This window comes from Nuphar pumila, chromosome 13 (genome assembly GCF_984573655.1).
Source record: "Nuphar pumila chromosome 13, dmNupPumi1.hap1.1, whole genome shotgun sequence".
Lineage (NCBI taxonomy): Eukaryota > Viridiplantae > Streptophyta > Magnoliopsida > Nymphaeales > Nymphaeaceae > Nuphar > Nuphar pumila.
The window spans coordinates 19,896,301-19,922,900 of record NC_143261.1 but is presented as its reverse complement, the minus strand read 5'-3'; the positions used below and the strand labels follow the sequence as shown (position 1 = coordinate 19,922,900).

Sequence of the window (26,600 nt, the reverse complement as noted above, 5' to 3'; positions counted from 1 at the left end):
AGTTAATGATAGCATCGTAAAGGATTAAAGTATGTTATCATCTCGTTGATAAGATCTATAATGGTCCTCAAAATAGTAGTTTTAAGAAATTTGTGGCTTTGATGTCTCATAAAACCGGATCTACAAAAAAGTTATTGAGCCTCCGATATAATTATTCTCTAAACATAGATAACCAAAAAATATGAATAGATGTTTTTTACTGTAATGATATAGAATCAATGTTATTTAGTATCTATATTTATTTAGTTGCTCGCAAAATTAAACAAGAAGCAGGTACACCATCTATTGAGCTCAATCCTTTGACGAATCCAATTATTTCAAACTATGAGAGATATTGAACTTCTTACCATGCAAGCAGATGATATGTAGTTGCTACAACCAATTAGAGATATAAATGTTGAATGTACAGGTTTAGTGCCCGTACGAACTTTAAAAAAATGAGATATTCGCAAAAAAAACATTCCTCAAATTTGCAAAGGTAGTACCTTATTTGCAAAAAAAAATAACCATGGTGCAGAGGTCAAGGACATTTATAACATTAATATGTGGATATGTTCACAAATTTGTGAATCTCCTTCAGTATCATATACTTAAAGGTAACTCATGAATGTTGTGTATATATATGCAAACGAAATACCTTTTTGCAGACATCGAAAAAAGTGTGAATGTTGAGGACATTCTCAAACACTAATATGTGAATGTTGCCACATATTTACGAACAAACTTGATGATCATTTACTTAAAGGAGATTCACACGGTATCTCGCAAATGTCATACTATATATGCGAATCTCGTACGGTATTTGCAAAGTTCAATAGGTTTCAGTTAAAGGAGGCTCTCAAATTTGGTTATGTGATCTCCGTGAGGTCTGCAAAAAGATCATGGGGATATATATTTTAGTGAGATGCAAACCTCAGGAGGTTCACTCATGCGAAGGGTAAAAAGGTCTTACAAATGTTGAACATTTGCGATTGTAGACACCAGGCGGATTTCATAAATTGTGGGCATTTCAAAAAATGTGTCATTTTTTGTTAAAAAAACTAAAAAGACCGTTGCTGGAATCTCTGCTTCAGCTCCACTACCGGTTGGTCGGTAGGGAGGGAAATGGACCTCACCCGAATCAAGGTTCTGGTGAGCTCCAAGATGCTACAAAGGTCTATTGTCAATATAGTGTTGAAGCAACCCAGAAAGAAAAAAAGGGCGTACTTGATTTTCCAGTAACCACCATGCATCCCTCTCGACGTCATTCACCTCTTCCGACGAGCTTGTTCCCATCTTCTGGCAAGATCCAAGAGCTTTGTTGCCTCCACATTACTTCACATAGGCAAAGAAGGATGAGAAGAACATTGGTGTCGAATAAACCCTTAACCCCAACGTTCGAATATGCAACCTTTTTACATGGACCCACGAAGCATGGAACACAGGCATGTGAGATTCAAAATCTCACAGGTTGGTGTGATTTAGAATCATATTTGATTTGAAATTATTCGAAAATCACAAGATCCATTTTCTCATGTTTTTTGGCCATGAGAAAATGGGGCATATGAGAATCACTCTCATTTAAATTAGAGTGATTTTAATGAGGCTGAACCAAACATACCCAGACACACTAGATGCACCTTCATCCATCCAACAAAAAGTCATGTGTAAGTTGCATCTGCATAAGATGACCCCATGGATGTATTGAATGTAGTTTATTTATTAAGCATCACATCTAGGATCTTGTTTTTCTTTCACATGAAATTATCATATTTAGAGCCGAAATTTTGATACATTATAAACCTTAAAATCTTGAAGCTCTTGAAAAACTTGTTCTTGCTTGGCCTTGTAACCTTCCTGATAATGACATGCTGAACCTATTTTATAAGCCTAAACAAGCTCTTAATATGCCAAGTCAAGCCGAGCCACAGGCTGCTTGTCTCGTTCCCCCAGGCTTAGCCAACAATAAAGACCTCTAACAATGAAACCATGAAAAGACAAGTCTATTTTGCATCTGTGGCTTCAGATAGCTGTCATCTGTAGCTTTAACAACTCCTATAGCATACGGAATTTTCGATACTACAAAAATCACTTATTTTTTTGTCAAAAAAATCGATTCAAAGATGTTCTACTGTTTTGACCATGCTGAATACATCAATGAGATCAGATTTGGCCAAAACAACCTTCTCAAATGAGTTCCAACTGAAGGGTTCCTTACCCACCACGGTAGCAAATACTCCCGCCTTGAATTCCATATTGGCTAACCATTCTTAATTTTCCAATAGATCACTGAATTGTTAAAAACCAATTATAATGTGGTCATGATGATTTTCAGACCTATCAACTTCTGGCTGCTACAAGGATGACAAAGAGTTATCCGTACCGGCAAGATATTTGCATTCTGGATTAACCGTCCCAATTTTACATTTCGTCAATTTGAAAGAGCAGCTTTTCCTCTGTCCTGGTCTAACACCGTGATAATAGACACTAGGTTATTTACGGGGCTGGGTGAATTTCATCATCTTGATAACGTCTCAGTAAACAGGCTAACAGCAGCAAAAAACCCAAAATTCTGCATCCAATCAAACATCAATTTCTTCAGGTGCACCATGCACATTCTTCTATTCACCACCTTCAGCAATAGTCGTCTCTTCACCAGAAATAATTTGCTCTAACACTACAGCTTCTTTTTCTATTATATCACCATTACTTGAGTCGCTGTCATTCAACTCTTCCTCAACCCTGTAGTAAACCTGTGGGCAAAACTAAGCAAATGTCAAAATATATCTTGACTAGGACAATAGAGCTACTGAATCAGAAACAAGAATTTAAAGATGAAGGATTCATCATACAACGCAGGTCTGTGCTGGTGATAGTACTAGGAGTGAGTTGGGACGGTTGCCAAAGTTTGTCTCAGGTTTCCCTGGTATGCCTTCTGGAGAAGTGAAATGGTCCACATCATGACCCACCTGCAGCCGTACAATGTCAAACCACACCACACACCTTTTGTTCAAGGATTTTGTTACATCCCTTGCAAATTTTACTCGAATTTCTTAACACAGCAATATTCTGATCAACATATTTTGGTTTCAAAGAATTTGTAAAAGTGGCTCTAGTATACTGAAAAAACTTGACACGTTAAATAATAATGAATAAGATAATGAGTGAAAACACGTACACTAATATTTCACATTAATCTATCACAACATAAAATTTTCAGTGACGCCATTAACTACTGAAAAATTCCCAACATCTCTAAGCAATTCATGCAAACTAAGAACAACAAATCAATACTGAAATAAATAATTGGGTTCCCATAGTATACAGAGATACTAGCAAGTAGTAATATTACGTTTTGCAAGAGAGATTCCTTACCCTGCCAAGTCCACCAAATTCCAATGCATCACTATCTAATGCAACTCTATACCTTCCAGGCAAGTCACACCCAACTTTGTACCTGAATTTGTTGGAACAAAATGAGCAAGAAAAAACAAAGTATCGACTGCTCTGATGCTATAAAATACCACCATACCCTTCATATGTATTTTTTGGATGAAAGTTGAAAACAAAAACCAACTCCCCACGCTCAAACACAATAACCTGAAGGCACATACAAATTAATGCCTTAAGTACCAAACATTAATAGAGAAGAAAAGGAAGGAGATAAATGACATGTAAATAAATAAGCATTTGCCAGATAACTTCAATGACAAGAATAAAAGTAGTTCGTGAAGACCATCAGTATCTTCGATCTAAAGAACTTACAAGTAGCATCACACAGATAAGCGCTGATTTATATGATGCATTCTACATCACATGGATTCAGGTATAGGTATGTGGCATGGCTTTTTGAAAAAGAAGGGCTCAGAGATTTCTTTTTTGGTGGGGGGTGGGGGAGGGGAGGTAGAGGGTTTCAGGGTGTGTGTGTGTGTGTGTGTGAGAGAGAGAGAGAGAGAGAAAGAAAGAAAGAGAATGAGAGATTCGCTAGGCTAAGGCCTAAGAATCAGATCAAATTTATCAAATGAAATTCATTCAATTGCAATGTGAAACACAATAAAAGATGTCGCCTATAGTTGCAGCATTAGCACAGGGCAATAAATCTAAGCTCCCACTTAGAAAGCAAAGCTGGAGTGATTGAAAAAAGAAACCTGCCTGTCATTACCATGAAACCTGAAAGCACGGATTTCCAATACATTGAATATTCCATTGCCTTGTTCAATAAGTACACCAGTAGGAAAGCCATGAAAAAGCTCACATATAAAGAGGTCAAGTCTCACTTTAGTTTTTCCTGGCCTCAGCCTCAAGCGAAATCTCCAATAAGCATATATTCTCATGGATGGTGATACTCCCAAGCTGAAAATTCAATCTACTGAAAGAAAACCTGATCAGGGTCATCGACTGATGATCCATCATGGCATACCCGGGCCACAATGAAATACATCATCCTAAAGTAGATGAACACAATGATCCAGTAGATGATCACTAGTTTCACAGCATTCGAAGCATGCTTGTAAAATTTCCTCTTGGCAAGCACAAGAGGTTTAAGAAATACTTCTTATGATGCATATCTCATGACCACTGCAGCATCCTCTTAAAGGAAAATATATTCTAATAAAGTGATTTCTAACCGCTCCTTGAATTCAAAAATCATCCTAGATCATAAATAATCATGCTGCTAGAACCTCTCTATTGGCAAAAAGACCTAGTCTAGGGAGTAAGATTTAAAAAAGGGCAACTTGAATAATAAGGCTGATAAATGTGTATCATTCCAGTATTGAAGAGTTGATCAAAATTTTGATAACCAATTCTCAGCGTTGAACAAATGTAGCAAGCAATCAAAAGATGTATGATAAACAGATTGCACCTAATAAGATTCTATAGGCTGCCAACAGATTCAGTTTATTGATCAGAACTTGGTGAACCACAATCCTAAAAAAGTTGAAAATTACAAGGAACATCAAGCCACCTATCCTTCATGGGTTAGCTCAAATATAGATGGTTCCAAGTTTTTCAATGTTAGAAATATGTAAACAGGATTTGGAGTCTGACTTTGCTTTCAGATCCAATGTAAATTGTTTGATTTTGTCAAGGCTACTAATTGTTGGGGGTTGGGACTGAACATGGTTAACTTCATGTTATCAACAGGTAGAGAACCTCATGATGATTGGTCAGTCAAATTAAATTAGCAGTATGATAGGAGGCAGATGCTTGCGCAGATCTCTGAATTGAAGTTGCAGCTCAATCCAATTAATTGGCGTGGATGGTGCTCCATGCACAATCTGAATATCACTAGATTTCTTAAAAGTTAATCACCACAACAGCTGCTTGCTCTTTCACAAACTCAATTTGGTCTAGAAATATTTACATTATAGGAACCTCCAATACTAGCAACACATTATTCTTCGACTTGCACTGGTGACAGTTGAAATCCCCTTACATAAGCAATTGTGGTTGTCATATCAGGAATTCAGGAACTAAACCATCCAACACCTGCAGCACATTGCTGTTAAAATGTAAAATGTAATATATATATATATATATATATATATATATATATATATATATAATAATAAACTCCGCCTGTGTAGTTATACACTGCCGGTCCCAAGCCCGGATAAAGGAGGAGGGTTGCGGTAGGCCTGTGACAGCCAGCATAAAAACTTTGTCATATCCTATGAAAATGAACCAATATGAGAATTTCGTTGGGGCGTTCCCTACTGAGCGACGCGTTGTACTCTCTAGGCCCGGAGGCAGTGATAAATGTGCAAGGGTTGCTAGGTCGTCGCCCAGAAGCGACGCGTCACACCGGCGCCCGGGTGTGGTGTCAAATAGGCAAGGGTTCCCTCACTTTGTTGGACGGGTGGGGGTAAAGAAGTTAGTCCAAGACCATAAAATTAGGTTAGCCACTTGGAACATAGGGTCTTTAACTGGTAAGTTGGTAGAGTTAGTAGATGTTATGTGTAGGAGAAAGATTGATATTTTATGTCTTCAAGAGACCAAATGGGTAGGTGAGAAAGCTAAAGTGATAGAACCTTGGGGATATAAGATTTGGTATACAGGAATAAATAGGAATAGGAATGGAGTAGGGATTGTTATGAGTCGTCAGTTTATAGATAATGTAGTTGAGGTCCGTAGGAAGGGTGATAGAATTTTACTTATTAAATTAGTATTAGGTACGGATATTATTAATATTATTAGTGTTTATGCACCTCAAGTAGGTTTAGATGATTCCATTAAGCATCAATTTTGGGAAGATTTAGATGGAGTAGTACAAGAGACATCCTATGGAGAACAGCTTTTCATCGGCGGTGACCTTAATGGACATGTAGGCATTAGTAGGGATGGATTTGAGAATATCCATGGAGGCTATGGTATAGGAGAAAGAAATGAAAGTGGAGAAAGGATTTTAGATTTTTGTTTGTCCTATGATATGATCTTAGCAAACACTTGGTTTAGGAAGAGGGAGTCTCACCTAGTAACATTTAAAAGTGGGGTTAATACGAGTCAGATAGATTTTTTCCTACTTAGAAAGAGAGATAGGGGTTGTTGCATCGATTGTAAGGTTATACCAGGAGAAAGTGTAGCTACACAACATAGAGTCTTAATTTTAGATCTTAGAATTAGACAATGCCGCAAAAGGGATAGACATAGGATAGATCCTAGAATTAAGTGGTGGGCATTGAAAGGAGCTAAACAAGGAATGTTTGTAGAGCAGGTAGTTAAGGAAGTTGATTGGTGTCTCGAGGAGGATTCAGAATCAATGTGGAATAAGATAGCGGGTGGTATGAGAAAAGTAGCTAAGGAGGTATTGGGTGAGTCTAAAGGCGGTGCACCACTAGGTAAGGATACATCATGGTGGAACGAGGATGTCAAATTAGCTATTAAGGTTAAAAGAGAGTGTTATAGAAATCTAAGTAAGAGTCGTGATAATGAGAATTTGGAGAAGTATATGATAGCAAAGAAGGAAGCTAAAAAAGTTGTTCGAAACGCGAGGGCTAAGGTATATAAGGAGGTTTATGACAAGTTGGATACCAAAGAAGGCGAGAAGGATATTTATAGGCTTGCAAAGATGAGAGATAGGATATCGAAGGATTTGGGTATGGTTAGATGTATCAAAGATGAAACGCAAAGGGTTTTAGTCAAAGATGAGGAGATTAAGGAGAGATGGAAAGATTATTTTGATAAGCTATTTAATGATAGTCATGCTCAAGATCTTGGAGACTTCTCCATTCCTTTTCATGAGATAAATCGTGACTTCATGCGCAAGATTCAAAAGAAAAAAATTGCAGAGGCTTTGAAGAAAATGAAATCAAGAAGGGCAGTTGGCCCAGATGGTATACCTATCGAGGCTTGGAAATGCTTGGGAGAGAAAGGTTTAGAATGGTTGACAAATCTTTTTAACTTGATTTGGCGAACAAATAAGATGCCTAATGAGTGGAGGAAGAGTACTTTGGTGCCTTTATATAAGAATAAGGGTGATATACAAGATTGCACAAACTATCGTGGTATAAAACTCATGAGTCATACTATGAAACTTTGGGAGAGGGTGATTGAGTCTAGGTTGAGGAAGGTTGTCATGATATCGGAGAATCAATTTGGTTTTATGCCTGGAAGATCAACTATGGAAGCTATACATCTTCTTAGACAACTTATTGAAAGATATAGAGAGAGGAACAAAGATTTGCATATGGTTTTTATTGATTTAGAGAAGGCATACGATAGAGTACCTAGGGACGTTCTCTGGTGGACAATGATGAAGAAAGGTGTTTCTCTCAAGTACATTAGTATAATTAAAGATATGTATGAAGGAGTAGTAACCAATGTCCGCACTTGTGGAGGGGTGACAACCAATTTTCCGATAACGGTTGGGTTACATCAAGGATCTGCTTTAAGCCCTTTCCTATTTGCGATAGTGATGGATGAGCTTACGAGATCAATTCAAGAAAATGTACCGTGGTGTATGTTGTTTGCTGATGATATTGTTTTGATTGATGAGTCTAGAGCTGGGGTTAATGCTAAGTTAGAATTATGGAGACAGACATTGGAAGCTAGAGGTTTTAAGTTGAGTAAGAGTAAGACTGAATATATGGAATGTCGGTTTAGTAAGCAACGAAGTAGGGATGGGAGTGTAGTGAAGCTTGGTGAGCAAGATATACCGGTGAATGATTATTTCAAATATTTGGGATCCATCATTCAAAAGTATGGAGAAATTGATGGAGATGTAAATCATAGGATAAAGGTTGGGTGGATGAAATGGAAAAGTGCTACTGGAGTGCTGTGCGATCGTAGAATGCCATTGCGGTTGAAGGGAAAGTTTTATAGGACGACTATTAGACCCGCTTTACTATATGGTACGGAATATTGGGCTGCCAAGAGACATCATATTCAAAAAATGAGTGTAGCTGAGATGCGGATGCTTAGATGGATGTGTGGAAATACAATAAAAGATAAGATTCGGAACGAAGAGATAAGTAAGAAGGTAGGTGTTGCACCCATTGAAAATAAGATGCGAGAGAATCGTTTACGGTGGTTTGGACATATTCGGTGAAGGCCTAATGATGCTCCAGTTAGAAGGTTGGAGAAATGGGAAAATATATTAGTTAAAAGAGGTCGGGGTAGGCCTAGGAAGACTTGGATGGAGATGATAGGAAAGGATATGAATGCTTTGAACCTCACCGAGGACATGGCGTTGGATAGAAATGATTGGAGGAAAAGGATTCATGTGGAAGACCCAAAATGAATTTCTTTTTTGGTTCATATCGCTGACCCCAATTGTTTTGGGATGAAGGCGTAGTTGTTGTTGTTGTTGTATATATATAATAATAATAATATAATATTATTATTATATTTATTTATTTATTTTATATTTCTTTTTATTTTTCTGTTTTTCGGTATCTAGTTCAAATAGAACTAGATCACCTTTAGTTAGTCAAGTCTTAGTCGGGACTTGACTGAATAAAGAGACGTTGAACTAGGTCCAACGACTCTTAAGCTATGTCACATGGGTGCGGGTGCGGCGTAATTTTAAAAATTTTGGACACGGGGACTCGGCTATATATATATATATAAAATAATATATCATGTGTGCATATATGTGGATATTGTCCTCTAAAGTTTGGCACCAGCATGAGTGTTTTTATAAACTTTGCAAATTGTACTTTTGCCCTTGCAGAAAGGGGGGTCCGGGGGCTCCCCCCAACGCGAAAAAGATAGAAATGTCAAAATTTCTCAAAAAATTTGTCTGCACATAATTATGATGGTTATTTGTAGTGAACCATCCTTGACATGCATGGGCAGGGATCTCGCACCCAATTTGACAAGGACAAGGAATCACATAATGAAGACTTTCAATTCCAGAAATCCCACCATAACAAAATCTTAACACAAAGTCCTTAATTTAACAGAACTACTAAAAGGACCAACAGAGAGTAGCTTAAGAAAACCCAGTTCAACCAGAATAAGTGGTGACTCAGAAGCCCCAGAATTGATTTTTTTTTTCTTTTTTACCTTAAAATGGACAATTTTTGGACTCGGTCAACCTTGACCGAGTCCAAAAAAGGACGGGCTCGGCATCGACTCGTTGACCGAGTCCGACTCAGCGTTGACCGAGTCCGAAGCCGCCCCGTGTCGGGGCGTGTCGACTCGGGTGCGGCACCTCCCTAGCCGATTCTGTGTGACATAGCTCTTAAGAGTCTCCCTCCTCCCCTCTACTTGTATAAATAGGGGTGAACCCCTCTTGTAAATTTAAAGCCTTTAAGGCTCACTCTCAATAATGCTTTTTAAGCATTTTGCTCATAAATAAAGATTTATTATTTTTAGTTGTGTTCTTCCTCTTATACCCTTTTATGGGTTTTGCTTGGAGTGTCTTTCTAGACACTTGTTTGGTTGATTCAAGTGCATTTGTGGAAGACCACCATTTTCTTACTGCTTCTGAGGAGATTGACCAATAAGAGCAAGTTGATGTTCATTTAGTTCAGAGCCTTCACACCATAACTCAGATGATTTCATTTAAAAATTGATGTCCCATCTTCCATTACAAAGCAAATTTTTTAAAATCCAGTGAATAAATATTTCCTTCCCGCTCCAAATAAGAAAAATAGAAGTTAGTTTTCCAGAGGGTGAGTAGATCAAGAAAGAGGAATTGATCGTTTGATGGAAAACTAAATTTGAATTCAACAATTGCAAAAGTGTAACTGAAATATAAAAGAAGGGTTGAAAGGAAACTCAGCCCAATGAACACTCTAAGCAAACGTACAGAAAGGACTAACTGATACCATTTCTCTTCATTTTTCTTTTATACATCTAAACATATGAAACCTGATGCCTCAATGAGATTGAGATGAAAATAAGCAGGTCAGTTAGCAACACGTTTGATGTTTCAATATCTGATCTGCATCTATAATATTCATTCTGGGCACGGACCAGAAAGCAGCATTAGGGAATAATGTCAGAAATACAAGAAAATAGGGACGTTGAGAATAGTCATTGTAACTTATGCTATACTTGCTCCAACAGGAAAAAAGAGTACAAAAATTCTAGCATGTTACTTGCGCGAACAATAAAAAAGTGAAATGCTGATGTCTTTTGGCACCATCCAGAACCAGATGGATGGTGCCACCATATCAGTTTCCAATCAATCCAGTATCAGAGAGTTGCCCATCAAAGAGAGGCTGCTGATGTCTTTTGGCACCATCCAGAAGCAGATGGATGGTGCCACCGCATCGGTTTCCAATCAATCCAGTGTCAGAGAGTTTCCCATCAAAGAGAAGGGTTTTGTTTGGACAAACAGGGCCTGGTATCAACCTAACTATTGATAACACAGGTATCCAACTCTCCTTAAAGGGCATCATACCACCTGTTCCAGCAACAGCAACAGCAAGGCTGGACATTAGTAAGGATGGTGCTTAGACAACACTTTCCACCATTGCATGTTTGTAAACTCAGTGCATATATGCACTTATAGAATCATGCCCTTGTATCTTTGAATATGCTCCAAAGTACTGAATTTTTTAATACATGCACTTAGCTTTTCAGGTAAAAAATGCAAAGAAAAGAAGCTACATATAAAAAAACCTCATATCTAAGGCTACAAAAATTTTGTGCCAAATATCTCATAATAAGAGAGACAAAGCAATAAGTAACAAGACATTAAGGAAATCAATAATAAGATTGAAAATATAATAAAAAGGATTTTATAGGAAACAGAAAAGCAATAATAGCTGTAGAATAATACTGAATAAGTAGATTTCTTACTTTATCCTCTTCATTCATGTTGCTCACCATCTGCTTTTTGGATGCAAGAAATAAGAATTTATCATCAAGCGCATTCATAGCTCTATCAAAAGCATTCATATACTGGTTCAAAGCATACAAAGAAAATTCTTGTAAGAAGTTAATAACTAGAAAATACCATACTAGAGAAAGGAATACTGAATAAAAAATTGTATTCACCCATTAATTGAATTTTGCCATTGCAAAGGAGAACAAAGATGAATATACCTAGCCCTAATGAAACCTATTTGCTGATCGTAGAAGAATAAGACATTTATCAGCAAAATACATAGAGAAGCATCTCAACTGCTTAGCATAAGTCTTATAAAAGAGTAATGTTTCAGATGAAAAAAGATATTGCTGCTTGCTGCATCAAGGATGGAGTCCGATGATTGCTACAAAATTTTGGAAATTACAACAGACTTAAGAACAAACAACAGAAACAAGGAAAATGTTCCTAGACATAAATTTGAAGTGTTATGCTATAAACAGGAATGTGTAGAATGACCATAATTCATAAACAAATGTTGATTACCTTAGAGGTTGCTTTAATTTTTCAAGTTTTTTTTAAAGTACGAGGCACCTGATCTTATATTTTATGTGGCCGCAAAAAAAAATGACAATATGTTAGTTTTGGATCATGGATCCGACCCGCACCACATTCCAAGGGTCCAACTCGGGATGCGTGTGCTCCCCAAGAGGGCGGTGGCATATTGTAATTTACTTTTATTACTTGTGTAATGTTATACTTTGTAAAATACATATAAACAATAAGAGAAAAAGGGAAAACCCTATTTGCCGCCAACTCCTGTCTTCTCTCTTTACCTCTCTTTTGTCTCTTGCAGGTTGATATTTCTGACATGGTATCAGAGCACGGGCACGGAAATCAATCGTCTAGAAGACCCATAAGGACCAGTATGTGCTTCTAAAGGACGTAGGATTCCTTCTTCTCTTTTTTTCTTAATCCTAGGTCACGTCACATTCATGTTCTTTTAAATTCTGGTTCATACGTCCAAATATTCTGTTATTCTCTGTGTGACAAAGGAGCTGACATTATTTTTTAGCACACGGCATTGCTGGTTTCCTTTCAATATACTATCAGTACAGTCCATACGAAATTATCCCATTCCTATTTCCTACCTGTTATTTCATCTCATTCTTCGTATAGTCCATGGATCCCAAGTTGAACCCTAGTTTTCTTACTCATCTCATGACCCACAAGTTATCCCATGATAATTACTTACTTTGGAAGCGCCAGATTGTGCCTTTCATTCGCAGTCATGGTCTTTATGGGCATCTAGATGGGCGATCACCCGCCCCACCTACACATATTGTGCAAGAGATACCAGGTGAAGATGGGAAGGTTAGTCATCTTCGAACCACCAATCCTGCTTATGATATATGGGTACAACGGGATCAGACATTAGTTGCTTACATCACTTCCACGCTTTCTGATCGTGTTTTACAAACTATTTTTGATGATCAATCTGCTGCCAAGTTATGGAATGGACTAGCTCATTCCTTTTCTCAGGTTTCCGAATCTCGGGCTTTGTAACTCAAGTGGCAATTCCAATCCATGCGAAAATGTAACAAATCTATTACAGAGTTCATGGGGGATGTCAGGGTGATTACAGATCAGTTAGCTGCCATTGGATGTCCTGTATCAGATAAGGATATGGTACAACAGGTATTGGGTAGCCTTGGACCTGAATACCGCATGTTTTGTACGACACTTCAGGTTGTCTCAGTTCTTCCATGTTTTGATGATCTTCAATCTAAGCTTCTGCAATATGAGGTCAGTTTAAATCAGGAACATTCCTTAGATGATGCTCATCATGTGATGATGGCACATACTCCTGTTCAAACAGGAGTCTTATTTACTCCTCCTCGTCCCAATGAAACACCTATGAACAAAGGAGGATTACTACCTACACCAGGTGGAGGAGGCAGTGGCTCAGGCAGTGTATCACGAGGTGGACGTGTTCCTACTTGTTTTCCATGCAACAAGCGGGGACATGTTAAAGCAAACTGCTGGTACAATCCTCAGAACCGGAACAAAACAGGGAGGCCAGATAGTCGCTCAGGGCAGAGGGCAATTCAGACGTTTGCACGCACTCCTCAGGGACAGGTTCTTCCACAGGACGTGCAGAATATCCTTATGACTACTTTCAATCAGATGAACTTGCGCCAAAATGATGAAGGTATATAGTATATTGATTCAGGGGCAGCAGCACATGTTACTTCTGATGCAGGTAAATTTTCTCACTTGACCCCTTACACTGGGAATGGCACTATAGTCATAGGAGATGGTTCTCACCACCCCATTTCTCACACTGGAAATGTCTCTCTTTCTTTGCATGAATCTCAATTACCATTGTCCAATGTTTTACTCACCCCTGCTATTCAAAAGAATATTCTATCTGTGTCAAAATTAGTTGATGAAACAAATTCTTCCGTTGAATTTACTCATGTTTCTCTTAAGGACCTTCACACCAAGAAGACGCTCGTTAAAGGTGAACGGCGCGGGAACATGTACGTCTTTGAAGAAGCCCATGTGCCTTTGAAGTCGTCATCTACCGTAGTTGTGGCTCCTTCAGCTCCTTCCTTTCCAACATTTTTGAGTCGATCCACAGATCATAGTTCTCCTTCTAGAGTCTTGAAATGTAATAAGCCAGACTTATGGCATCTTCGTTTGGGTCATTGTAGTCAAGTCTTCCTTGACAAGTTGTCAGCTAAAGGTTTAATACCCACAGTTAGTTTAGAGACGAAATGTCCAAGTTGTCACTTATGCAAAAGTCATGTACTTCCTTTTCATAGTATCAATAAAAGAGCCACAAAGCCTTTTGAAATTATATGCTCAGATGTTTGGGGTCCTGCGCCCATTGCTTCTCTTTCTGGATCTCGATATTATGTGCTTTTTCTTGACTCTTACACTCGTTTTAGTTGGATTTACTTCATGAAAAACAAACATGAGGTTTTCAAGTTGTTCAAACAGTTTCATGCACTAGTCCAAAATCAATTCAATACCAATGTTGTCTATTTCCAGTGTGATAGGGGGGGAGAATACATATCTCATGATTTTAGTGAATATTTGAAGGAGCATGGCATCACACGTAACATTTCTTGTCCTTATACTCCTCAACAAAATGGGGTAGCTGAGAGAAAACACAGGCATATTGTTGAAACAGCCTTGAGCATGATGCACATTGTAGGTATTCCTTTCTCTCTTTGGACAGAGGCTTTCCATACAGTTGTTTACGTTATCAACAGGTTGCCCATGACCATCCTTGAAAATAATTCTCCGTATTATGTTCTTTATAATTGTCATCCATCATATGAAGACCTACATCCTTTTGGTTGTGTATGTTATGTTCATGTTGATCATTCATTGAGAAATAAGTTTCAAGACAAAGCTGTACAGTGCAAGTTTCTTGGGCATGCAGATGATTATAAGGGATATAGGTGTTATGATCCTCATACAGGCAAAATTCGGGTATCTAGAAATGTTGTTTTTCATGACAAAAATTTTGACATTTTGGGTTCGTCTTCCACAGATACATAGGACAGTTATGATCCTTGGCTCAGTGACTCACTTTTATATGATTCATTACCTTATGTGGATTCATCTTTATTGACAGACAATGAACCTCATACTTCCGATGTGGAACCGCATATAGAAGACATTCCTCCTACAACACCATCCTCACGTTTCTCTGGTGTTGTTTGTTCTCGTAAGGCTCATCCAGTCAATGATGAGATTTCTCTACGACGTTCCACTCGGATTAGACACCCTATAGACCGTTGGGTAAGTTATAACAATTTCTCTTTGGATTTCCAAACATTTCTAACCAGAGTGTCTAAAGAAACAGAACCTTCCTCTTTTCATGAGGTTGTACATTCTTGTGCCTAGGTAGAGGCCATGAATGAGGAAATGGAAGCATTGCATGAATGCAATACATGGGAGATTGTACCAAGGCCAGACAACAAGAATGTTGTAGGATCCAAATGGGTGTACAAGATCAAGCACAAACCAGATGGCAGTGTTGAGCGTTATAAGGCTCGTCTGGTTGCACGAGGCTTCACACAGCAGTATGGGCATGACTACGATGAAACGTTCAGCCCAGTAGTAAAATTGGGCACCATCAAGATTGTCATTGCATTGGCATTACAACATGGATGGACTCTCAGTCAACTTGATGTTAAAAATGCATTTCTGCATGGTGAACTAAAGGAAGAAGTTTACATAGAGTAGCCACCTGGTTATAGCATGCATGATTCATCCAATTGGGTACGTAAGCTTCGACGCTCTCTTTATGGCTTGAAACAAGCTTCTCGATCTTGGTTTGAAAGTTTTTCCACGAAAATCCAGCGTCATGGGTTCACTAAAAGTGTTCTGGACCATTCCTTGTTCATGTTCAAGAGTGATTCAGTTACTACTTGGGTGCTTATATATGTCGATGACATCATTATCACCGGGAGTGATGAAGTTCACATATCTTGGGTTAAGTCTATGTTGATGGCTAAATTCAAGATGAAAGACTTGGGTCCCTTGCGATATTTTTTGGGTGTGGAAGTTGATAGTCGACATGAGACTATTACATTGAGCCAACATAAGTACACTATTGATATTTTACTTGCTACAGGGATGGAGAATTGTAAACCAATTAGCACACCTTGTCTTTTAAATCATAAGCTAAGTGCTAAAGAAGGCACCACTCATCATGATCCTACTTTGTATCGGCGAGTTGTAGGGATGTTACAATACTTAACATTCACTAGGCCTGACATTGCATATTTTGTCAATCAGGCTTCCCAGTTTATGCATGCTCCTACAGATGTACATATGGAAGGTGTGAAGAGGATCCTACGGTATTTGAAGGGTACGATTGGAGATGGCTTGATGTATATCAAGGACACAACTTATAGGTCAAGGCATCGACTATTCACTTACACAGACGCGGACTGGGCTGGTGACCCTGACGAGCGCAGATCAGTTTCGGGGTATTGCATTCTTATCGACAATAATATTGTAGCGTGGAGTAGCAAGAAGCAAAAGGCAGTGGCGCGATCTAGTACTGAAGCAGAGTATCGTGCAATGGCAGCCGGAACAGCCAATGTTACATGGGTGAGACATCTACTGCAAGAATTACAAGAACCGATTTTGTCCTCTATGCTTCTTTGCGATAATCAGAGTGCTATTAATATTGCATTCAATCCCATCCCCCATTGTCGCACGAAGCATATCGAGATCGATCAACACTTTGTTAGACAAAAGGTGGAAGAAAAAGAAATTGAACCTGCATATGTTCGGTCAGATATGCAAGTTGCTGACATCTTTACCAAGGGAATATTCACTCATCATTTTTGGGCACTCAAGGGCAAGTTGAGCATGATCAAAGATCATACTCAACTTGAGGGAGGCTGTTAGTTTTGGATCATGGATCCGACCCGCACCACATTCCAAGGGTCCACCTCGGGATGTGTGTGCTCCCCAAGAGGGGAGTGGCATATTGTAATTTACTTTTATTACTTGTGTAATGTTATACTTTGTACAATACATATAAACAATAAAAGAAAAAGGGAAAACCCTATTTGCCGCCAACTCCTCTCTTCTCTCTTTACCTCTCTTTTGTCTCTTGCAGGTTGATATTTCTGACAAATGGCCCCTGAAATGGCCCTTCCTGCCTTTTTCCCTGCTAACCATCTTCTTCCATTCCATGTAAACCCATGTTAACAGTTTCTAAAGAAAATATTTGTTATTGCACCACGTTTCATCCATGTTGGTAAGATACACATGCAACCCCAGTTTGACCTTTGAAATATCTGGACAGAACTCTGTGGGGGATATATGGGCTACATGTCTGTTCACAGTTAATAGAAGGAAAAAGGCCCTTGTCTGATTTGGTGAAGGGAACTTCTGTGGAAAGTAGCTTTCTATGGGCAACGGCCTGCAACTTTTTACCTTCTTAGTATATGATGAGTAAGATAAGGCTGATGATATATTTAAAGACAACGATTTTTTCTCTCAGTTCCATCAATGGCATAAGTAAAAGTTCAGACTATGATTGTAGACATTAAACATTACTAACCAGTTTCTGACATGCATGCCTTACGCTTCCACAGATGAAATAGGCTCCTAAGCTCTACATCCTAGTTTGTCAAATGCCAGTCATGCACTCCTAAAGACTTAATTTTGGCTCAATCTCAAGCAAAATGCTTGTAGACAGCCCAATTTGGACCAATGGACATCAAGGGAACCGGGTATTTAGATCATTTTCCAAAAACATAGTGTTTCAGATCCAAAAGAAGGTAGATCACACTTTCAATGCATTTGTGACCACTAAAAAGTTGTGTTTAAGGTTTGCATCTAAAAGAATAATTAAATTAGGTGTCAACTTTCCAATGCAACATGAATCACTCAAAAGTCAAAACTGACACCAAGACCAGAAGTTATGTTTAAAACAAGTCAAACGGCTCAAACTTCAAACATCAATCCAGGATTCTTTGACAACATCTTGGGTTATCACCATTGTCTTGTTTGTCACTAAAGAGTTTGACGATGATTTACTTTGTCACCAAAAACGGTCGGTAACAACCTAAGTTGTTCCCAAGCTAGATCTTGCCTTCTGGACTTGATTTCACACAAGGAGGTTATCACTAAAATAACTTTCCTTAACCTCTAGTTCTCGTGGTCGATCACCTTCCAAACCCTAAACCTGTCTTAAAACCAACCAATAAATCATACAGTGCATCAGTTCAAGCAATCATACAAATGTGTCCAGGAATTTTACCAATCAGAAGCCATTTCCTGCATGGCGTACCTGTGTTTGGATCCTGAGATCCACAGATTTCTCTTAGACGAGCTATAAATAGAACCCTCCTCTAACCTAGACCATCTAGACTATTGCATCTGGCTATTGATTGTTGAATCTAGACTTTTAGACAGGTCGTACTCATTTCTGTCTAGCCTAACTTAATCTAGATCCCATTACTAGGTTAATAATCTTTGGACCCAGCCATATTGAAGTTCACACCTAGCCTAAGTTTGGTCGGAATATCGTTGTGCTCGCCATAACTCAAAAAAGGGCTACCTAAGCTTGAAGTATGCTATGTCACATGGATATGGCTGAGGATATGGGGATATGGCCATTTTTATGAAGTTTCCTATATGACTTGCATATAAAGGGATACAAAACGGGAGTCAAAATGGAGTATGTGTGACATAAGAGGTGAGCCTTATTCCATTTATGTAACATAAAGAGTAATACGCATAGAGTATGCTTTCTTCTATTTATGTGACATACATAAACAAACTTCAAAGTTACCATTACTAAAAGGATGACTAATCCCTACATGTGACCACCAATTAACCAGTAATCATCTAGTAATAACATAAACACCCTAGAACAAGGATCACCATCATTAGAGCCATCTTCACATAATCCATCATTGCTCCCAAAAGTTGGGCATGTGAAGAAAGCTACATCGACTACTTGGCACTGTTGTCTTCCTCAATTTAAAGTCTCTGTTAAGAAAAGATATTCCAAGGATTTGCTACCAAATTTAGTTTAATATAAAGACTCATTTTTTTAGATGATAAATGAATCGCAAACAAACTCATCAATTTTAATAACATAAAACCTTCTTTTTCTTCAAATTGTGCATTGTAATGTTTGAGGTCCTACACTAAATGGGTCCCTGTCACAGACTCCTTTTCTTCTAAGTGATGCACTCGTTACTATGTACCAGTTACTTCTTTCCTAAGAAGTAATGCACTCATTTCTCTGTCCCTTTATTGATGATGATAGTCAATAGGCCTGCATTTTTCATGATGTATAAGTCTAGGGTACCTACTAGAGTTTTCAAGTTACATTAATTCATTTCAAACTGGTTGCATGTTAATTCCTATAGTGCTAGTGACTATGATTTTCTTTCCATTTGCTTCACTGTCTCTGAGAACAAGGTGTGATTTTGTCTTCATTTTCTTTACTATCTTTGAGAACAAGGTGCAATCACCCAAGATCTTGACCACATACCATAAAAGTATGGTTGAATGGAAGCACCATTACAGATGTTTGCTTCATCTATTATTCCCAAATCGAAGTCATAGTGAGTTGAAGGCCTTCAGCTATGGTTGCTATCTTCATATTAATAGAAGTGATGGTCACAACTTGGCCATCAAGGCACAACTATCAGATAAATATAAATGTTGCAGATGATTGAATTAAACTGCCTATAGATTTCAAGAAATGTGGCATCCGATGAAGAAAATTTTAACTGTCAAGGGTAAAAGCCCATGGTGATGAAGATATAAGAATAGCAGTGATAATGATGTTGATGTTTTTATTCTTTTGCCAAGTGAAAAATGTTTTTCTGGGAAGACTTCTGCAAATCACAAGCAAAATGATGGATTTACATTCGAACATCAGGCTGATTCAGCATGCCTGCACAGAGGCGCTCAACCTGCCAAACACCCTCAAGGGTTTGTCATCTTTTTCATCTTTCACAATAACCAGTTTAGAGTAATGAACAGAAAGAAGAGAACACCAATCTGAAATTACAGAATGATAAGGAACCCAAAATGGAAAAGGCCACTGCAAGTCACCCCCTATCAACAAACAAAAAGTCAACAAAGTGTATATTTAATATAAGCTGCAAAAGAATATAGACAAAATTCCAATCAGGAAAATGAATTTGCCATATGAACCTCCAACCAGCAAGAACATCCAATTGACCAGTGGCTCACTTATGAAAACTTCATGATAGAACACGAAGCATTCATAGTTGCTGTTAAGAATATAGCAACCAAATGCTTCAAGAAAACCTACTCCAAGGATGGATTAAGACATGGATGAAGAGGCATATGCACTTCAATATTCTGGTAGATGAGAAATAATTGATTGGCCAAAGAATAAAAAGCTGCGAAATGCAAATGAGTGTAAACTTCAAGTCAAAGACAAATGGGGACATCAAAAGATACAAAGGCAGGTTAGTGGAAAAGGGCTTGATTGAGGAGCATGGGTGGAATTATGGTCCATTGATACTGATTCAACCCTTGGTTTGGACCTAGGCCGGCTACTAGGCTTTGGCGGATGCTTGGGGGCATTGTGGATATTATGTAAAGCCTTCAATGGCAGTTTGGGAAGGGTTCTAAGGGGTAGTTAGGAGGTCATTATGGTCTTTTTACATCATTGCTGGAGTTATAAATAGGTGCTCCCTCTCACTTGTAAGCATCTTGTTCATTTCAATACAATTTGGCTCCTTTGTGAGAACTAGCTCCTCTAGTGCATCTAGTAGAGATTAGGCTCCCAACCAATTTTCATTGAGAGAATCCCCTTATCCTCATCCATCCTAACCTCTCCCTAACCAGCCCAACTTCCTAACTCCCTTCTCTCTCCCTCATTCCCCTCACCATTGTCGACCTTCCCTAAGCCTCCCTCCTTAGCCGATCTCTCTTTTCTTCCATCTTTCCCTACTTTCTCCATTAAACCTTGACCTCACCATCATAATACCAATAGCTGGTAACATTGACTTTGCTAAATGGATGGATAGTCCATAACGCTCGGGCCATATCATGGTTATTGGGTTCCTCAAAGAAAGACACTGCAACCTAGCTAAGTTTCATGCCTACAAGTGCAAATAAGGTGTAATTACTGAAAAGATTTAGGGCACAAGAGGGATCATGCCCCAATATGAAGAAGTAACAAGCCGTGACGGTTGCAACTATACTTTCCCTCATAGCAATGCAACCACTGGAGATGATTGACAGTGGAATATTGCACATTTGACCATGCAACAGATGCTTTTTCTGATGCAGTATTAATTCATCCAAGCAAGCATCATTCACCCATCTATTTGATTAGATACATCAAATTAAAAATCAATCTAATGGTATCCAAATAGAGAAATTGGCAGATTTCGTTTACATGTTTCCAACTACATTAGATGAAGTTCTTAATAGATCCTATAACCAAAGGTCAATATTTTTATATAGATTTTCGAGCACAAGCTGTACAATGAAATGTTCAAACCTTGTATTTCAAATGATCTGTATCCACAAGATTCCATTGTCGCCTACATTTTTCATAACTCCAGCCATTGCCTTCTCTTGGAAAGTCGATCCATTCAGGATGACCAAACTGCAGGAAGCATGCATAATGAAATAAATAGATAGTACACAATAAAGGAAGAGCGGTGCACTTTAAATTGTTGAAACAGTTGAGAATATATTTTGTTCAAAATTTGATAAAATACGAGACAAGAACAAGATAATTCATGTCTTTCTTTTCTATAGCTAAATACGACTTAACTAAAATGGTTCAGAAAGCAACCATGCGTCATTAACAAAAATTACATTGGTATGAATTGAATAGGTTTGCTTTTTTTTTCCTTTTCCTAGATAAGTTATGGACTATGGGAATTAAAAAGAAACTAGAAGTTGGATACTGAAGCATCCAAAAGTGAAACATTCCATCAAGAGACCCATATACATGAGTGGTAGCCAAAGCAAATTTGACAACAGCACATGACGAATAAAAATCTTTATTTGCAGCTTTCAAATAAAAAAAACTGATTGCTCATGGTTTCCATCCGTTTAACCAAAAACAGTACATGAGTACTATAGCATTCTTTAGCATTAAGCAATGGCCCGATAACCAGATGTGCAGTATCATCCATCCTCTGTAGTCCTACTCATAACCTTGCTTATTTTTTTACCAAACATGATTTTATGGTGCTGATCAAGGACTCAAGGAAGATGCTTGGGCAGCTCCTTACGATAGGGCACCCATCTTAAGCAACATGTTCCTATTAGTGGCAAGGGAAAATGGTGCAAGTAGGACTTATCCTTGAATGAAACCAACCTTACTGTTTTTGGACTCAACATGGTCAACAACAAGCATCAGTCCCATACACCTGAATGCATAGCATCATTCTCCATAAAATATCATTGGTTGTACATCCCCTTTTTTAATAGATTGAAATAAATAAGGAGTTTATAATGTGCACATTTTTAGGGCTTAATTTTCTGTAGTATAATACATTGAATACGCTTAATTGCTTGCAATAAATGGCATGCACTCATATTTTCTTCTTTGTTGCAGTTAGCGGTACAAAAATGACCCTTACTGATTGTGAAGGTTGTTCGTCCTTTATTTTACCTTTGTCTACCTATTTCTATAGGTGAAGCCACCTATGTGCCAAGGAGGAACTTGGTAATATATTTATCGATCCATGGGTGATTTGTTGTCATCATAAAAAATAGCCATGGCCAGGTTGATGGCACTTTTATCCATGCAATGACTGTTAAGATAGATGTAATATTGTGGTGTTATTACTGAGGTATACTTATCGGTACTTCCTTTATATTTGTAATTCCTTGTATTCTTTTTTTGTATTCAAGGTAGATCTTTGGTATACCTAATGAATATTTAATCTTTAGTTTAGGAAGACTAAGTATACTTAGTGTATGCTTTTAGGGGTAGAATAGGTATTTTTATTTCTTATATTTTTAGTCATTATTTAAATAAATTTTTTTTATTTGTTTTTATTGATTTTGGTCAAACTTGTTGACCAAACTAGCCGTTGGGATTTGCTTAACGGCTAGTTTGAATAGTCAAACTAGCTGTTGGGATTTGCTATATCGACTAGTTTGACTAGTTAAACTAGCTGTTATGTCTTCCTCTAAATATTGCTCACTCTTGTATAGTTGAGCAAGGATGAGTATGAATATGAGTGTATGCTTGAGTGTTTTGTAGCGAGGATGTATTGTAAATTTTGCATATTTTTTGTTATTAATAAAATTATTTATTTTATTTTATTTTATTTCTGTGTTCTTATGAATGTTCAAATATGTTGTTTGTTTTTTTGACTAAATGAATTATGTATTTAGTCCTTTTTTTCCTATTTTGTTGTATCTTGGGTTCCGTTCCACTTCATGACAACAACTTGGGCATTTTTTTCTCTTTTTTGAATAGTCAAGCTGGGGCATAACCCCCCATAGGATTGTAACGACTTGGTTAAATATATTATTTAATAGTTTGAGAATAAGAACTAATAGAATGTCAATAGCTTCAGAACTATGCAACTAACTGTCTCATTAATGTCATGGGAGACAATTGGACAGAATGGCTATTAGAGCAGTGTACTTCATAGGGGCACGTCATGACCAACCACTGATCCATGTCAGCTGAAACTTAATGCTTTTATACGTAACAGTTTCTCATCAACTCCAAGCTTCCAATGTTCAACTGATAAGTCTAAAAATACTTGAGCTCATAGAGTATGTGTTGGGCAACGAAAGATTTGCCCTGCTTTAATTAAGGAATAATGGAATCAGGATATAGACTTAGCTTCAACCAGTTTATTTTAACCAAACTGAATGACACCATTGGTCATGGTTCATTGCAAGAATTTAAAAATTATGTCAAATATTACAATTTCTGTTTTTTTTTTTAGTTTCAAAGAGTTTGTTCTGAAAACTTACATAAAAACCTTTTTGAACTATGCAGATCTTAAGTTTCGGCAAGCCAATTTATTTGGTGCTTATTAAGACAAGTCACAATGTTATATTCCAAATCTTTTGGGGCTCTAATTCTGAAAATCACATGCATCTGAATCCATTATAGTGAGATTTAGGTATATTCATTTAGACCTAATTCATTGTGGATTTGGATCATGAATAATAGTTAATTCAGACCATTTATGAATATGTAGATCCAAATTGAGGCTTATAAAGACGTAAAATTTATGTCCTACCAGATATCATATATTGTAGTAGCATAAATCCATATGATAGGACCTCCCATCCAAGAAGCTTCCCCCCATTCTCTGGGAAAAGGAATGCATTGCATTATAGCTTCTTTTTCACTTTGGACAAGTTATTTTTATTAAATATGACTTCAGTAAGGTCCTATTAACCTTATCCATAAGCCCAGAAATAAATAGCTTATAATGAGGAATATGTAAGACTGCACATAAGGAAGACAAGAAGAAAATGATCCTAAGGGAAACACAATTATTTCATTTTTACATTTATTGTGTTGGTGAAAATGATAATAAGAGACATTAAGAACCTTCTTTATGCAGTTTACTTGATACTTACTAAACTTAATATGCTCTTAAGGTTAATGTTTGACAGTTGATGATCTGTTTTACAAGTTTCCATGGTGCTTATTTTCATTTTTAAGTATTTGAATCTTATGCCTTATGGATACACTTTACAAATTGGTGCATTCAACATTCACGGTTGTTTTTTATTGATGATGTCATGTACTAATTGCTAAGGTATTCATTCATAGTTTGTTTACTCCATATTTAGGCATCCTTGATATTGTAGTTTTATTGCTCAATGTGCATTAGTGTACTTCTTGTGATCATTTTAAAAACATATTTTTATTTATAATTGGATTCATTTGATTGTAAGATATTTTTCTCGTATCTTATGATACGATATGATGGGTTATGATAAACCTGTATCTTAGACCTTCCCAAATTACTTTATTATATGCTTTTTACAACACTGGATTATAGTAGTCAGCCCCTATTAAAACCCAGTTATTAGATTCATACAATCCAGCCACCCAGTTTAGAATGAACCTATTTTGGGTTTAGACGAACTTTGATGGTATAGTTTGGGTTCATATTGTTCATCAATATAAACCTCATGGATAGAGTTTGGTAAGCATTCATGCTAGATCAGATCCAAACTTCAAAACCAATTAGTTTTGGCCTTGGTTCAATCCCTGCTGTCAAAACCCACATGCATACATCTTTAGATTAAATTTTGATTCACACTAGGTATACTTTTAGCATTATCTTAGATTAGATATGCATACAGGTTTAGCAGCATATTTGAAAATGAGGGGTACTGTAATTAGTACAAGGTTACCCTTAGGAAACTCTGTTCTAGGATTTGTGGAGAAGAGGCTGAAAATGGTGATTTTCAATGACCACTATGACACGTTACCAGTTCAGGAGAAGAGGAAGTGACATAGAGGATAGCACTCTTGAATGGTGTATATAAGAACCAAAGATTACTACAGGCATTCAGATCTGAATTCAATTGACTACATAATTTGATTTAATAAATCTGTGTTTGACATCAAGTTCAAGTATTAAAAAGTTTATGACTGAAAAATGATATGTTAAAAAAAACTAGTAATCAGCTGCTATATTTTTCAGATTCTATGAATGATTGATCTTGGTTCTCTGATCATCTTCAGCTTAAGTTTGCTTTGCTCTCTGACATAACTGGATTTTCTTTTAAGTAAAGATTGAATTTGTGTTTGATTAAGTTCAAGTATTATAAAGTTTATGACTGAAAACAATCATATATATTAGAAGTAGCAATCAGCCATTATATTTTTCAGTCAATGCATGATTGATCTCGGTCAGTTGATCACCTTGAGTTTTTCATAGTTTGCTCTGTCAATATCCAGATGTGCACCTTTCTTGCGTTCATCTGTTATTTTGGACATGATTTACATATCTTTAATTATTATGAATTTTTTTTCAGCAGACATTGATTCTGAACTCATCAAGCTTATGATAACAATTGAATTTTCAGTTTGATCTAAATTAGCCATTATTTTCCATCACTATAGTTGAACATTGTGCTCATCAATCCTAAGATTGCCAAAGTTTGTTCAGCAACACACACACACACACACGCAAAATGTAGGGTAGGTAGGTAGGTGCTGCTGGAGGTCATACACTGCTACTTGCCAAAATTGTGTCCAAAAATAGCTGGAAACCAGACGAAGACTCCTAATTACCAAACAAAATTTACAATTGCACATAAAATAGCAGTACTAAGGGATAATCTATACATAGAGTAGGAGTGTCCAGGGCAGCCTGTCTTGATGTAGGCATTGCTAAAAGTACCAAATTCCTTTAGCATAAAAATGAAGAAACACATGGTAAATGCAAGTGACAGCTGTTTTACCTCATTGCCCATGAAATTAAGATAGCCCTCGCCTCCTAATGCCATTGTTATGAAATGAATCATCTGAAAAGAAAAAGAAAAAAAAAACATAGGCAAGAAAAATGGTTGAAATGATCCACATTCCATGGTGACAAAGAATTCAAATTACTATAGCATTTATAAAATTAAGATTTTTTTTAGAAGAATTTATAAAATCTAAGATTGCTAACAAGAAAAATTCCAACCCCACCCCATCCCCCTTGGCATAAAGCCACAAGATCCAAACCTTGTGAAGTGAAATCCCACAATCAATAATAGGAGAGACAGGCCCTAAGCAAGACATTCCAGTATACATTTCCTTGTCCATTAGTAGAAACGCAATGGTCTTATCACCAACAATTGCCTGCAAATAGACAGAAATAATTGC

The 26,600-nt window shown here is 37.3% G+C and overlaps 1 protein-coding gene across 1 annotated transcript in view; it reads right to left on the bottom strand.

The window, feature by feature from the left end:
* Positions 1-2,359: 2,359 nt before the first annotated feature.
* LOC149818009 (1,4-alpha-glucan-branching enzyme 1, chloroplastic/amyloplastic-like) overlaps positions 2,360-26,600 on the bottom strand; it is a 29,446-nt gene continuing 5,205 nt past the window's right edge. Inside the window, exons 7-14 of the mRNA XM_089986134.1 lie at positions 26,460-26,576; positions 26,195-26,257; positions 21,282-21,389; positions 11,233-11,334; positions 3,512-3,579; positions 3,355-3,436; positions 2,832-2,948; positions 2,360-2,732 (exon numbers count right to left, since the gene is read on the bottom strand). Coding sequence (XP_089842260.1) covers positions 2,601-2,732; positions 2,832-2,948; positions 3,355-3,436; positions 3,512-3,579; positions 11,233-11,334; positions 21,282-21,389; positions 26,195-26,257; positions 26,460-26,576 — 789 coding nt within the window. The 3' untranslated portion in view covers positions 2,360-2,600. The remainder of the gene's footprint in view (positions 2,733-2,831; positions 2,949-3,354; positions 3,437-3,511; positions 3,580-11,232; positions 11,335-21,281; positions 21,390-26,194; positions 26,258-26,459; positions 26,577-26,600) is intronic.